Raw genomic sequence first — 14847 nt, 5'->3', positions numbered from 1 at the left:
GTTTGGGAAACATCCTCCTTTCACCCTTCCTTCTGTAGTTGTCTTTCTGTCTATAAATTCAGGCTGTCTTTATGCTGCAGTTCCCATGGTGTATACATTCTGGAGGGAGTAGAAGAATTGAATCCAGTTATGTTCCAGCTCTGCAAAATAATCTGAAATGGCTTATATTGTACCAAGAAAGGTAATCATACAGTTTGATACCTTGTCCACCACAAAAGAGATAAATGTATTTTCACAATGCTTCTGAAGAGGCAAAGTTTTTTGGGCTTGACTAGGACATGGCACAGCTGATTGTATGCTATACCACTGTTTAAAAAGTCTGTATTGATGGATCTAAGTCCAGGACAGTGTGATTTGGGAGGAAGGGCAGGAGCTTATTTTGTCTGGGTTTTTGATGACAGCACTGAAATTTGCAGTATCTAAAAGTTTTGTCATGACAGAGTATCCAGAGGTGAATTATTTGCTAAATGCAAGTAATTATATAGTAGTTAGTTAGCTTCATGTAGCAGATATGCCTGCAGTGTTGGGGACATGTTGTTTTCTTTCTGATACTTGCAATCAGATTTTTTTTCCGTTTATATATGATTATATTATAGAGGAAAACTTTTTACTCAAATCTTTTCTAAAGAAACATTGTTAATAGTATTTGGCAGCTGTAAGTGATAAAAAAGCCAACTGCTATTTAGGGCACTGTCAACATTTTAAAGTAAGTAAAGAATTTTTGTTGTTTATTTCTTGTATTGAGATACAAAATCTGGCTGCATTAGTATTCATCCTGAGAATGGATGGGCTTTTATGCACCAACATCCTATGCAAATTAGTCCTTTCCTAAGAGCAAACATATCTGATTAGGGAGAATACAGTTGTCCTGCAAAGTCTGCTTTATTCTTTTCGACACAAAAATTCTGAGAATTGTTGGGGGGGGGGGTTGTGTTTTCTTCCCCTCCCACTCCTTGCTTGGAATTGGTGGAGAGCACCGTTGGGCAGGAAATAGCAGAAGCCTTTGTAAAAATCTTAAAAGAGAAAGAGGAAAAAGGGCATTTTCACAAATGGAATTAGGATGATGCAGCAAAGTTTTGGATGCCTGCCAGGGAGGACAGATGCATCGTGCATACAGTGGCTTGCCGACGAGATTGCACATTGGCAGCTTCCCGGTCTGTTAATACAGCAAGCCTACAGCCCAAGCATAATCACTGCAAACAGAGCACTGTTCATCTTACCACTTTTGTGTTTTTGCCTGGGAAGTGTTCATAGCTATGTATGGCAAGTTTTCGGTCCTATAAACATTATTGAGACTTTAAAACTTTCTGTCACGGATTTTTTTTTTTTTTTTTTTTTTTTTTAATACTAGGAAGTGCATTTTCTTTCATTGCTTTGGTAAATAGGCTTGCCTTTTTCTGTGCAGAAATGCAATGTCAGGTACTCTCACTGCTGTCAAAATATGACATTAGATTTGGGGTACAAATAATGGTCTGTACCATCTTAGACTTGTATTCAAATGTCCCCTACTTTGGAGAACCTGTTGACTCCAGTCATGTTTAATGGAAGACTTCACCACTGGGACTAGAGTAATTTTTGACACTGATTTTCTCATAGTCCTATAATGTTTACTTTAAAGAGGGAGATGTTTGTTGAGCAGAAATGCTGCTGCTACTTAAAGAAAGCATCTTCCAGATACAAGACAAGTATAATGACAGTGTTTTTCAAGCCTGCTCTGTCTCCAGTCTTCTGCATGAAGAGGAAATCTCAAGCTTTGCTTTCTTGCCGTAGTGGTGCCTAAGCATTGTCACTGAACTTAGCTGTTATGGAGGTGCCCAGCTGGTGTGACTGAAATCAAGGCTTTTCAAAAATACCTTATTTCTCACCTTTAGAGTCAATGCTCACCATATTCCCATGGTTAAGTCTGTTTGGGTAGATTTTTTTGTACCATTCCCCTCTGGATTTTTGTATAGTTGGTCTCAACTCCATAAAGGAGTCGGGGAAGGGACACCCAAACAGACATTTTAGGCTGCTAGGCTGTAGTGCTGTGTAAGAGTTTCAAGGGTATTATTATTATTATTATTATTATTATTATTATTATTATTATTATTGATTCAACTTGTGTGCTTACTTGAAAGTGGTGGATAGGATAACTGGAGGGTCCCTGCTTTGGCTGTTCAGTTCTAGTAGTTCAGCAATGGTGATGAAGGACACCACTGGCTTGGAAAATGGCTTATTAAAGACACCAAGTTTATCCATCCTGCTTGAAAGGAAGAGATAGTTAACAGTCCTAGGATGTCTGGATACTCAGTTTTTCACCCCTAAAGATATGCCCAAACTGCATGGGCTGAAATGTGTAGTTACTACTCCTGTTTTGATTCAGCAAGTTAATTAAAATGATCTCTCAGTTGAAGGAAGATTTACCTTGAAAGAATGGTTACTGCAAACTGAGACCAAACTTCATTACAGAACTTGAACTAAGCACTGAAGTGTCATGATGAGGATGCCAGCATCTATGCTGTGTGGTTTACAAAAAACCCTGAAAAGACTGGTATTGAGCTTTAGGAGCGAATATATCCAAGTTCACTAAAAATCCACAGCCTCTTAATGCATTTAGCTTGCCTGGTAGGCCTAATTAAGATAGGTATCCTTGGTCTTCAATAAAGAAGATTAATTATTTTGTACATCTTCATGTAAGCCCCATTATGTTAGGCTGAGATTTTGCAGCCATTGAACACGGCTGTGGGAGACTCTTGATTGACAGACATTGTGCCAAAACAAAAAGCATTTACTCTTCTGTAACTAATGAAAAGAGGTGACGGATCAAGTGGTGACTGATAACAAGAATTGGTCTTTGTGCTTTGAGCTAATGAGGAAGAGCATATATACAAATACCAGTGTGATGTAGAAAGTGATGTATACTACTGTATTACTGAAAAAAAAAAAAAAAAGGTATGTAGTTGAGAACGTCAAAGCACAACAGAGGTAGTGCCTTAAAGCTTTTGTGACTTCTTGAAAGCGTGTCCCGCGGTTGTCTTTGTACTGTCATTTGGAAGGTAGAGGAATTGTGCTTCCAAAGCCACGAAGGAAGAATAAATACAGTGATGACAAATCTCCTCTGAGAAAGTACTTCACTTGACATTATGAATTTAATTCCTAAGAAAGCCTCTGCTTAAATGCAAAGTACGCTCCTGTTGCTTGAACCTACCTTGCTTTGTAATGAACAAAAGTGCATGAAGGGTCTACTGCTGGGTTCTCTGTGCTGTTGGTGAGCACAGGAGCAAGAGCAGGCAGAATAGAAAGAACACGTCGGCCAAAATAGGTCTTCAGATGTATATTTTCAGCATTAAGAGTTCTTTAGTTATGAATTAACTGGTTTTGGTTTATGGGTTTTAGAAACAGAACCTGAGGAAAGAGGTTAGGAATTATTAGTGTCTCTCTTCTGTAGACTGACACCGGACCGTGCTTTTCCCTGTTTTGTTCTTTTGTAGCACTTTGCTTTGAGGCTAAATATGATAAATGCAAGAAAAATGAAAGCCTTTTGTAGTACTTCTGTACAGTGTACGTTTGCCACAGAACTGGGAGATGCTTGGCTGTATAGGCACGTGTAGGTGTTCGCTGTGAAACTGTGTGTTCTTTTGCACAAGATAGGGCCATTCAGCAGCCAGTATGAGCTACAAGTGCTCCTGGTGTGCCAGGCTAGAGTTGTATAAAACAATAAACACTGTGTTGGAAAAAAGCCCAGGAAAACTGTTGACTTTTGGCATAATTGCTTCCTACTGCAATTGAAGCTGCGTTGCAGTCCTTGGCAAATGTTGGGAATAAAGGCCTGTGTGGAATGCTACCAGTGTTGGTCATATGAGCAGCCCATGGAATATGGCCTTTCTGCATTTGAGGGAAGGTTAGTGGAAAAACTTGTATAAGTAACATTATTAATGTTGTTTGGCAAAATGAAATAGATTTAGATGGGTCATTTGTGCTGTTCTGTAAGAGAATTCTCGCTCTTGTCCTGAGCCTGCCTTGTTTCTACCCTTTGTGAAAAACATGGAGGCTTTTTCTTTGGAGGGACTTCCAAATTTTTTGACAGTTCTTCACTATCAGTTTTACTTGTTCCTAGCTCTTTCATTAATGCAGTTACTGTGTAATCATTGACATTTTCCTCCATTATTTGATTTCTTGGATTCCCCTTATGTTTTATATGAATTAATTATATTGGTATTAGTGTAAATGAATCACCATTTGTCTTGCATGATACTGACCATGTAACTGATCAAAGTGCAGAACATTTCTCAGTACTATACTGGCAAAGTAAAGCAGATTTAAGTTACTCTTTTGAAACCATGATTAAGTTTTAAGTGGTGTTGCATCATTGCTCTTCACACAAACTGGGGATTCTTCTGTTTTGTTGTCTGTTTGTTTGTTTGTTTGTTTGTTTTTTAACATAACAAATACTGCTAGTGTGCTAGAGAGCTCCTAAATGAAAACTCTTCCCCTACCTGGAAATCCCCTTGGAACACATTATGTTTATACTTTGTTTGTTTGTTTGATATGTGTTCTTTTCTTTGTAAGCTATAGTCCTGCATTATAATGAGACAACCTCACTGAAGGAGCCCCTGTCTAGTTTGCTTTTCAGCATTTCACTATGGTTTCTGCCCTTTCTGAAACTTGAAACGGTGTTCCCATCTCTTCCATGGGACTCTTCCCATTAATGATTAGTCTAATTACTTTTTCAGCTTATTTGCTTTCTGAGCATCAGTCAGAGAGGGTGGTATGGTAAAGGAAAGACAACATACAGAGACATGAACTTTCTTTTCTTTTCCTTTTTTTTTTTTTTTTTCTTACTGTAAAGTTGTCTACTGTAGCAAAGATCAGACCCCTAACTGTCTTGTTATTATAAACTGCTAAGATGTTGGTATGGCCATTGATAACTTCTTTCACCATTGTGTGACATCAGTTTTTGAGACCTGCATTTTAGCAAGTCAAATTCAAACTAATATGTCACCTTTTACACATTAAACAAACACTTTAGTAGATATACTTGTCCAGATCTCTGATACTGGAAATGAGCTGTATTAGAGAGTGAAGACAGTATAGTTTGTGTTGTGCAGTAAGACATGAGTGATTTTGTAGTTTTTAGGGTAAAAATTATTTGGCCCTGGAAATATTTTGCTCTTGAAAATATTCAATGGTATTCTAACAGATGAGTGCATTCCAAGGTTGAAGAGTTACTGAAGTGGATTCTGGAAGACCTGGCTTCTTGCATCTTATTTGCATTTAATATATTCAGCACTGGCTAGGCAACGCTGGACAGGCTTTGCTGCCCGTCTCCAAACTGTCATGTCACAGCAGCATTGCTGCTGAGCTAGTGTATAGCTGTTGTCAGCAGAGTACCTTTTGCTGAAAATATTCTGACAATAAAGGTGTAAAAGTAGTTTGATTTGTAATGTAGGTTGCATGTCTTTTAAGGGAGCATATCTTTCATTCCCAGCTTTATTCTTGCACAGTGTGTTTCATTCTTGTTTCCTGCACCTTGTTGTTGTCAAGTGGTCTTGCAGTTGTGCACGCAGGTACTCACAGGCTCACTCCCCCCACTGCAGAAGGCAGTCTTTTCTCTCCTGTATTGGTGTCTTTGTACACAAATTGTCAGGTATATCCTTTTTTCTAGATGGATTTCTTTGCAGCCGCTGCAACTCTGATGTGATTTTTCTCTTGACTCTCACTAAACATATCTGTACACACTGACCAAAAGGTTTTGAAAAGCAACTGTCTCAAACCTCTCCTTTAAAGAATGTTAAGTGTGCCACCAGGACTTTGAGGGGCATCATCCTTTTGGTCAGAAGGAACCTTTGTAACTCAGCTGTGTTCAGCCCTATTATATTTCTTGCTGCTGAAGCTTTTTTTTTTTCTTTAAGAAACATTTTATTTAGGTAGACATTTTAGGGAAAAATGAGGGTGTGGGGCCATTCCTAATACACTGTTTTGTTTTGTTTCAGCACCACTAACAAACCCTGTGTAGAAAGCTTTGCATATCAAGGGGAGGGGGAGAAGACCTGCATCCTGTCTTGTGGATGTCAAAGTAGGCATTTCTGCAGAAGCAGTTGTACAGTATTTAATCTGATTCCCTTGCTGCTAGAATCGTAATGTGGTGCTGTGTTGCTTTTTCTAAAAAAGTGCAAGTTATGTCTCAAATTTGAATTACACTTCTGCGTGTGTTTAAAGAACAATCTTTTTCTTGAAGTAGAGTTTAGGTATTTATTTGTAACGTCTGATTTGGGCTGTGCAGAGAAAGTGCACAGATGCCGTTGCCTTGTGGCTGAAGCTGAAATTTCAAAAGTTTAAAAAAAAATGTTCTCTGTCCCTGTGAGGGCAGATTTATTAACTGAGGTTGATGTTTCTTTCATAGGGGTAAAATACACATTCAGCAGTTAATGGGCGGGGGAAGAGGGGGTAGTTTTCTACTGAACTCTCCCCATGAACCCCTTTTTATCCTCATTCTTTGTCATTTTGTCCTCTTCAAACCATACCTCTGAAGCAGAAGCCTTATGTCCTTCTGCTGCACACTGTGTAGCTGGTTATGTGATCAGCACAGCTCGTCCTCTCACCAAGCAGGAACCTCCCTCTGCTGATGCTTGCTTGAACAGACGATGGTCTCTTTGACAAGAGTTCAATTTGTTAGAGAGGGTTATCGAATGCCATCTATTTTGGACATGTTAAGAGAACGTTCTGAAGGAAAATTGTTGTCGTACATTTCTTTCTAATTTTGCTGTCGAGGGAAGGTCAGTGTTGTATAACTAGGAGTTGCATTAATACAGTGTTCTTTATCTCTGAATGTGCTTAGTCTGAAGCAGAAAATCAATAAGTCTTTTCAGCCTTTGACTCCCTGAAGAAGGATTTTATTGCCTCATGTGGTGCTGTAGACGACCCTAGTTTGTTTTGTGTGATCAGTTTGTCCTGAATGGCAATTCCTTTTAGCTTCTTGATGGGATTTTTTTGTTTGTTTGTTTGTTTGTTTGTTTTAAAATAAGATCTGAAATGCTTGAAAATCAAAGTATGAAACTTATCTCAATAGGCATTTTCTACATCCTGGGCTACTGTCACTTCAGTGCATACAGAGAAATTCATATGTTTCTATTAGAATTTTCTGTTCTTCCCCATGAGAAAGTATCAGTAGATGACACTTCACCGAGACACGGGTTTCTCTCCATTGGTAGGTATTGAAATTGTGATAGACCTTTTGAAGGCCTTTAGCATCTCTTCAAGCTAGTTCTTGTATCCTGTTACTGTCTCAAGTGTTGTAAAATATCACAGCAGATATAAATCAGTATGTGTGATGGTTTTGCATTACTTTTGTTTTAGAGATTTCTTGAATTCCTAATTAATTGTACTTTTGCCTGTAGATCTGTATTTGAGTATAGGAGTTAATGAGCTAGCTTGTGTTTGAACAGCCTCTCCTTTTATGGTGTGCTTTAGTTTGCAGAGTAATCACACTGTAAGTACACATTAACAGGTACTGAGAAAGTGAAACTTTTATCTAGAAATTAACATTGTTTCATTCAAAATGCTGGGGACTTCTAAAGTGGTGTGGGGCACAGCTGACAGCCAGTCTTGTTCCTCAGAGCCTTAGAACTGCTTGCTTATGTGATTTTTTTAATTTTTATTTTTTTATGTCTAGATGTTAGGTTGGGAAGGAAATCTTCAGAGCTTGCATCATGGGTAGAGTTGCAATATTTCTCTTCTGCAGGCTGCCAAAGCTGTTACCTTGTTGGCGCTTGCAGAAAGAGGTTCACTGTTGTTGCATTCCTGAGTCTGTCTTGACCTGGGGCTCCTCAGACCTAATATCCTCTGATTTGCACAAATAATATCCTGAAGTTTGATGAAATATTTGTGGTTTATTTTTCATAGATGTACCCTCTAGGCTTGTTTTAAACCTTGTAGGTTTGTGTGCTGCCTTAAAGAAACTGCTAAAATCAGGCATCCATTAAGTAGCACAAGGTCAGTATGAAGATATATAATGATTATAGGTAAGATGATGTTTCTCAAGTGGCCTGAGCAGACCCATCTAAGCAGTTCTGTCTAAAGGCCTGACAGGGCTGTATCTTTCTTCCTTTGACTTTTGTCCTTCTCCCCACCCCTCCCAAACACACTGCACATTCCTGCCTCATCCTTCATACTGGCACTAGCACATGTGACAATGCAGTCACCCACATCAGCTCTGCAATTTAACTGAAAGTTTATGCCCTAACCGTTTTGCTGCATTGCTTTTCACTGGAGCCAGAGAGGTGGGTTAGCAATGCTGCTAAGGCAGGCAAGAAGGTGATTCAGCATCCCGGCTAAGGCAAGAAAAAGGAGGGGATTTCAATGAGCTTAAGCTCATTGTGAAACTGTCTGTTTACTTCTGAATTTTATTCCTCTCAAGATGCTTATTCGAAGGAAGCACTCTTCAAAGCCCCTCACTGAACCTCATCTCAAGGTTTGTAAGAGTTTAATAGGTATGACAACTGGGGAAGACCCTTGGAAAAAAAAGTCTGTTGTTTTGGGTTTCTGATCGTTGGTTTTGCAACTAACAATTGGTTCAAAGTTTTTCTAGGGTTTCAGTTGCATAGGGAGCCTCCCTGTCTTTGGAGGCATGGAAAGGATCATGGGGATGCATAATGATATGACCGAGTTGCTCTCTTTGCTTCATTCCTTGCTTTCTGGTCTGAGGACACTCCCTCCTGCTGTTCCAGAGTACTTTTAGGGTTCAGCTTTCACTCAAAACCTTCTGGGCAGATGTGTTGCTGGAAAAGTTATTTGGGGATTTGAACTGGAAAAATTAAGTGTGTGAAAGAGTAGGTGCAGCATGCTGGCAATTTGGTTTGGCCAGAGCTTTGGTGTGGTGTGTGCGACTGCCTGTATTCATATGTCCATATCCTCTTCAAATCAAGTATAGGGTGAGGACACACTTATTTAGAGAGCCCGATAAATGCGGGCATGGCTTCAGGTACTCGTACTATGCAAAGTGAGTTTTGAAATGTTATATATGATGGTCATGAAGAAGAGAATTGGTAATGCTTCGAGATAGTAATTTAGTTTTAATATGTATTTGTCTAATGACCTACTGCTACCTCGAACCAAAATTAACAGCCCTACTTTATACTAGTGTTTGATGTAAATCTGTCCCCACCACATTTCCATTTTCATTCAGCTGAAGGTACAAAGAAGGTTCCAAATTAGTCCAATATCTTATGTAACTGGACAGTGCTTTCTGGGTAGTAACTTTTTTTTTTTTTTTTAATGTTTCCAGGGATTTTCTTCCACGAGGTTCTGGAATCGTAACAAGACGACCATTGGTCTTGCAACTCATCACTGCCAAAACAGGTAACCTCTCTCTCTTTTTGGTTCAATGCCTGGATAAAGTGCTGATGTGCTTCAGCAGGAGGAAAATTTAAGCAGTGTGAAGAAAGGTGCAACTAGACTGTCTGGAACGAAGGCTCACTGCTTCAAAACTGTATGCTCAAGACCAACTAATCTCATTGTCCTAGCTGGGAAAACAGTAAAATCTAAATCCTAGAGTACATAGTAAATTTAATCCATGATCAAACTTGAAGCAGTGGAGAAACATTATTACATACGAAGTGTTTTAGAAATTAGCTTAGATTTATTAATTTCTTGATGAGCCTTACAGTTTTATTAGTTAACACACCAAAATTGCTGTACTTCTGCCTTTAACTCTTGCTCCAGTGCACACAGATTTGATTCCACACAGCTTGTTTTCATGACTTGTCTTTTTTGGTTGGGCTCACTGCACTAAGTAGAGCAGAAGGTAGACTGGGGGTGAACAAGGCTTCTGTGTATTTGTTTGGTGAAAAATAAAAATACAGTATGTGTATACCACTGATGTATTGAGATCTTTCATCAGAATTCACTGCTTTGTACTCTTCTAAGAGGCACTTAATCGACAGTTGTGTAGCTCAGTTCCCTAGCATATATAAAAGGAGCTACCATTTTCCATCATTCACGTTGTTGTTGTTGCTTCTAAACCAATGTAAGCAACAAAATCACTGGTTTACTATTGACTTCTACTTAAAATAGTAAAAAGAAATGAAATAACATCCAAAACAGCATTTCAGAATAAAAAGTGCTCTTTAAATTATGGAACATGATGAAACTGCCCATAGAACTTTAGTCTGTCCCGATGTGTGAGGTGTAATTAAGTTTTTGTGTGCATTTTTTTCCTGAAAGGTCTTTTTGTTGTTCAGTGGGAAGGTAGCCTTCAGTCTGCCTAGGCTCCAGTTTTTCTTCTGAATTACTGCTTGTAAAGCATGTTCATATTTTCAGTGCCTCTATGAAATAGAGTGTTTATACTGTGGAAGAGAAAGGAAAAACTGTGGAATCCAGTTTTTCTGTATGCTCAGCTTAGAAACTTTAGGATTTTCAAATGTGTAATATGCTTATAGTGCTTTATATATTAAAAGATCAAGTTTGTTTTAGTTAGAGATATGAACACTTGCCATTTTGGCATATCTGGCTTTTGATCTCTGACAGAGCATGCAGAAATGCATGAATAAGGCCTAGCTATGGAGAATCTTCATCTAATTTTCCCAGCACCATGTAAGCACAGAAGAAAGAAAAGAATCAGGCTCTGTGCTGGCATTCCTAACAAAATGACTGTGGTGGGTTGACCTTGGCTGGATGCCAGGCGCCCACCAAAGCTGCTCTATCACTCCCCTCCTCAGCTGGGCAGGAGAGAGAAAATATAACGAAAGGCTCGTGGGTTGCGTTGAGGGCAGGGAGAGATCATTCACCAGTTACCCTCATGGGCCAAACAGACTCAGCTTGGGGAAATTATCTTACTTTATTACCAATCCAAGCAGAGTAAGGTAATGAGAAAATAAAAAACAAATCTTAAAAACACCTTCCCCCCCACCCCTCCCTTCTTCCTGGGCTCAACTTCACCCCCAATTTCTCTACCTCCTCCCACCAGCGGCACAGGGGGACGGGGAAGGGGGTTGTGGTCAGTTCATCACACGTCGTCTCTGCTGCTCCTTCCTCCTCAGGGGGAGGGCTCCTCACACTCTTGCCCTGCTCCAGCGTGGGGTCCCTCCCATGGCAGACAGTCCTCCATGAACTGCTCCATCATGAGTCCTTCCCATGGGCTGCTGTTCTCCATGAACTGCTCCAGCGTGGCTCCCTCCCAGGGGGTGCAGTCCTTCAGGAACAGACTGCTCCAGCGTGGGTCCCCCATGGGGTCACAGGTCCTGCCAGCAAATCTGCTCCAGCGTGGGCTCCTCTCTCCACAGGGTCCACAGGTCCTGCCAGGAGCCTGTTCCAGCGTGGGCTTCCCATGGGGTCACAGCCTCATTGGGGCATCCACCTGCTTCAGCATGGGGTGCTCCACGGACCGCAGGTGGACCTCCATGGGCTGCAGGGGTCAGCCTGCCTCACCATGGTCTTCACCACGGGCTGCAGGGGAATCTCTGCCCCAGTGCCTGGAGCACCTCCTCCCCCTCCTTCACTGACCTTGGTGCAGGGTTGTTCCTCTCACATATTCTCACTCCTCTCTCTGGCTGCAGTTGCTGTTGCACAGGATTTTTTTCCCTTTCTTAAATATGTTATCCCAGGGGTGCTACCACCGTCGCTGATGGGCTTGGCCTTGGCCAGCAGTGGGTCTGTCTTGGAATTGGCTGGTGTTGGCTCTGTCGGACACAGGGGAAGCTTCTAGCAGCTTCTCACAGAAGCCGCCCCTGTAGCCCCCCCACTACCAAAATCTTGCCATGCAAACCCAGTACAATGACTAAACTGTGGGGACAGATGAGTTAGTAAGTAAACTCTTACACTCTAACCTCAAATGGTTAAATACTTACTCTTAGACATCCATCCTAGACTTACCCTGACTGGTCTGTATTGCCCTATTTTGTAAAATCATCATTGTCCTTTGGTTAAGGGGGCAATGAAAGGGCTTCTCTCTTTCTGCTATTTTCCCCATTAATATGTTCACATAGTATTACTAGCTTTAGGTAGGCCTCTACATTTCCGTATAGGTGCCTTCTCTGCTGAAAAGTAGTTCTTCATTATAACTTAAATAACACGACAAAAACTTTAAAAATTCTGGAGAACTGAGCTTCAGCCTAATTTTGTGTTTCCTGGATGTCAAGATGTATTTCTCCCTTCGGGAGAATCCTGTTTGGGATTAGATACCAAGACCTTTAAAATGCAAGCTTTAATTATTTTGTTACTTTGTTTAAACTTTGTTCCGCTGTTGTTGTTTTTTGGTGGTGAAATTCCAAATAACATTCTCTTTTAAGCCACCTTTATCGTTCTGAACTAATTTTAAAAGAAGAAACTAAAGAAAACTGCTTAGAGAAGCACAGTGTTCTTTTACAGGAAGCAGATGCCGGACTGATTGTTATCAGGTCCATAATTATCTAAAATGTCATAGAAAGTAATTAGAGGACTGTGTCAGGTTCTTGCTGCTGTAGCAAGCTTAACTGATCACTAATCCTAGGATCTTTCTTGACTGTTTTAAAAGTAACTTTTCTTAATCTTATAGTATTCCTTGGGAGGGAAGGGGCATGCAGAGATGACTGCAAGATATTTTAGCAACATTTTGGAACTGGCTGAGAATCTTTTTGGAATGTGGATTTGATTGAGAGAGGAGGTTAAAGCTTCATTTAACTTTGGGTCCTTGCACTAAGGGATAAAGATTGGCAGCTGAGGCATCTATGCTCACCCAAGTAAGAGGAAACTTTGACCACTCATTATTAGGGTTGGACATGTCATGGAAGGGTGCAGCAGGATTTGGTTGTGAGGAGTTATCAGGGGCCATCCAACATCTGAAAGATCTGATACATCTAAGTAAAGAGCTGGTCTCTTTACGCGCTTTAAAAATGCGGATATGCAAGGGGTAACATGAAACAAATACGAAGCAATTTATCTCATGAGATGTGGAGTATTTTTTCTAGAATTTTGTTTACTTCCTCTTTTTTTAAAAATTCTGTGTAATTAGTACAAAGCTATTTTGTAGTGAACTGTTGACCTCCTTTAATCACTAACATTTTTTTGGTGGGAACAGTACAATTCCTAAATGGCTTTATGCCATTTGCACTTCCACATCCGTGCAAATGATGCACTCTGCTGAAATCTTGGAGGCAAAGGCAGAGGTTTTAATTAAATATTGCAACTGACAAGACAGTCTTTAGTAGTTGTGACTGTTTTCCTCCGAGTTTGATAATGTGAGAAATAACTACTAGCATACAGGAAGTCAAAATATGCATGTTAAAAATAATTTACAGTTCTCTGAAGGACTCTGACTTGTTCCTGATTATCCTACTTTGAGTCTCTTTTGGGACTGCCCAGATGCATTTCAAATGAAATTGTAAATGTGGCCTGTATCCAATAAATTACTGTAGGGGCTAGAAGAGAGAGAAAAAAATATCTCCATCTTGTAAATATTTTGAGGCTCCAAGGTGGCTTTCTTGCAGTGAGATGCTGATACTCATTAGTTGTCCCAAAGTGGTTCATTGACAGTGCTGTAGGTAGGATCACAATTTTTCATTCTTGTTCTTCATCTCATGTTTTTGGTTCAGTTACTCCTACTGAAGAAAAAAAGGCATATACGATGTCTTGCTGAAAGCGAGAATTGAACCAAATAAGCATGCAGTCTTTGTTCTGTAATAAAAAAGAGAACTAAATTCTGGTAAAGCAGCTTTGTTTCCCACCCAGAAGTCACAACTAAAAAAAAGTTCCCATCTGACATCAAGCATGCTAAGCAATCCAAGTGCAGCTTGATGTTTTTCTTTCTGGTCACTGCATTTGGCCCTGGGCAATTCCACCGCATTGGGAATTGGTGTCAGGTCTAACAAGATTCTTGTGCCTTCGTTGTTGCTAGTCTCTGAAGGAGCTTGGAGAAGAGATTGGTTTTGGAGAAAATAGTCCCATCTGGGAAGACGCAATTCAGTGAGTTTTTAGAAGGCATAGGTGTGCACAGGGTGCTGTTAGCTGGGAGGCTGTCTGATGGTGAACTTCAGGTTTTGCAAAGCAGGCAAGACAGCTGTGATAAATTAGCTTAGCCATTCAGAGGATGTACATGGGAGGAATTCCACCTACTCTTTTCCTGGGTGAGAAGTTGGATGTGAGAGCCTGATGTCTAAATTCAGGCAAAAGACATGCTGGTTCTTTCAGTATTTGACTGCTACTGCGTAAGATACAGGGAGCTCATTCGTTCTCACCAAACAGCATTTATTTTAAATGCTCAACTGTTGTGGTATTTCAGCAGTTATACCAATGAGTGTAGAGTGCTGATCTCTCACTTTCTTGCTCACGATGCCTTTTCAGGAGGAGGAATGAATTATGTATTCCTGTAGTCGTGCTTTTAGAAGGATTTTTCTCTGTGTGTCTTTAAGATGTGAGTGTTGGCACACAGCTGACCTGGGACAAGAATTTTAAGGCTGCATTAGCATTTAGTAGTCCTGGAGCAACATAACTGAATTCTGCATAAGGTACATTAGTTCCTTACCAACTTAATGTAATAATGACTTCATAACTTAATACCAACTCTTAATCTTATCTCTGCAGGTTTTGCCGGTAAGCATGCTAACCTGTAGCAATTTGTCATATGTTACCATAATTTCTTAAAGGAGGGCTAGGGAGATGGTGGGTTTTTCTTCCTTTGAGTTGGTATGCCTTAATTTATATGTTAAAACCTATTTCTTAAACATTCTAAGTTTTCGTTTCACAACTTTCAGTATACTTCCTAGCTTGGTGATTCTTTGATCTAATACATCAGAAAGATTAAATACTTTTTGTAGGAGTTAATAGATACTTTTAAATGGTGCTGTTGAGTAAGCTTTGGGAAGGTAATGACTTAAAATACCCGAGAAGGTCTTGAGA

The 14847-nt window shown here is 40.1% G+C and overlaps 1 protein-coding gene across 4 annotated transcripts in view; it reads left to right on the top strand.

Annotated features, from left to right (window-relative positions):
- DNM3 (dynamin 3) overlaps nucleotides 1-14847 on the top strand; it is a gene marked incomplete at its 5' end in the record, with an annotated part of 182513 nt that overhangs the window by 7977 nt on the left and 159689 nt on the right. For all 4 annotated transcript variants that reach the window (XM_082311696.1, XM_082311694.1, XM_082311695.1 and 1 more), the window contains one exon: nucleotides 9263-9336. In XM_082311696.1, coding sequence (XP_082167822.1) covers nucleotides 9263-9336 — 74 coding nt within the window. The remainder of the gene's footprint in view (nucleotides 1-9262; nucleotides 9337-14847) is intronic.

This window comes from Platalea leucorodia (genome assembly GCF_965183815.1).
Source record: "Platalea leucorodia genome assembly, chromosome: 5".
In the NCBI taxonomy this organism is placed as follows: Eukaryota; Metazoa; Chordata; class Aves; order Pelecaniformes; family Threskiornithidae; genus Platalea; species Platalea leucorodia.
This window is presented reverse-complemented; position numbering and strand designations above follow the sequence as displayed.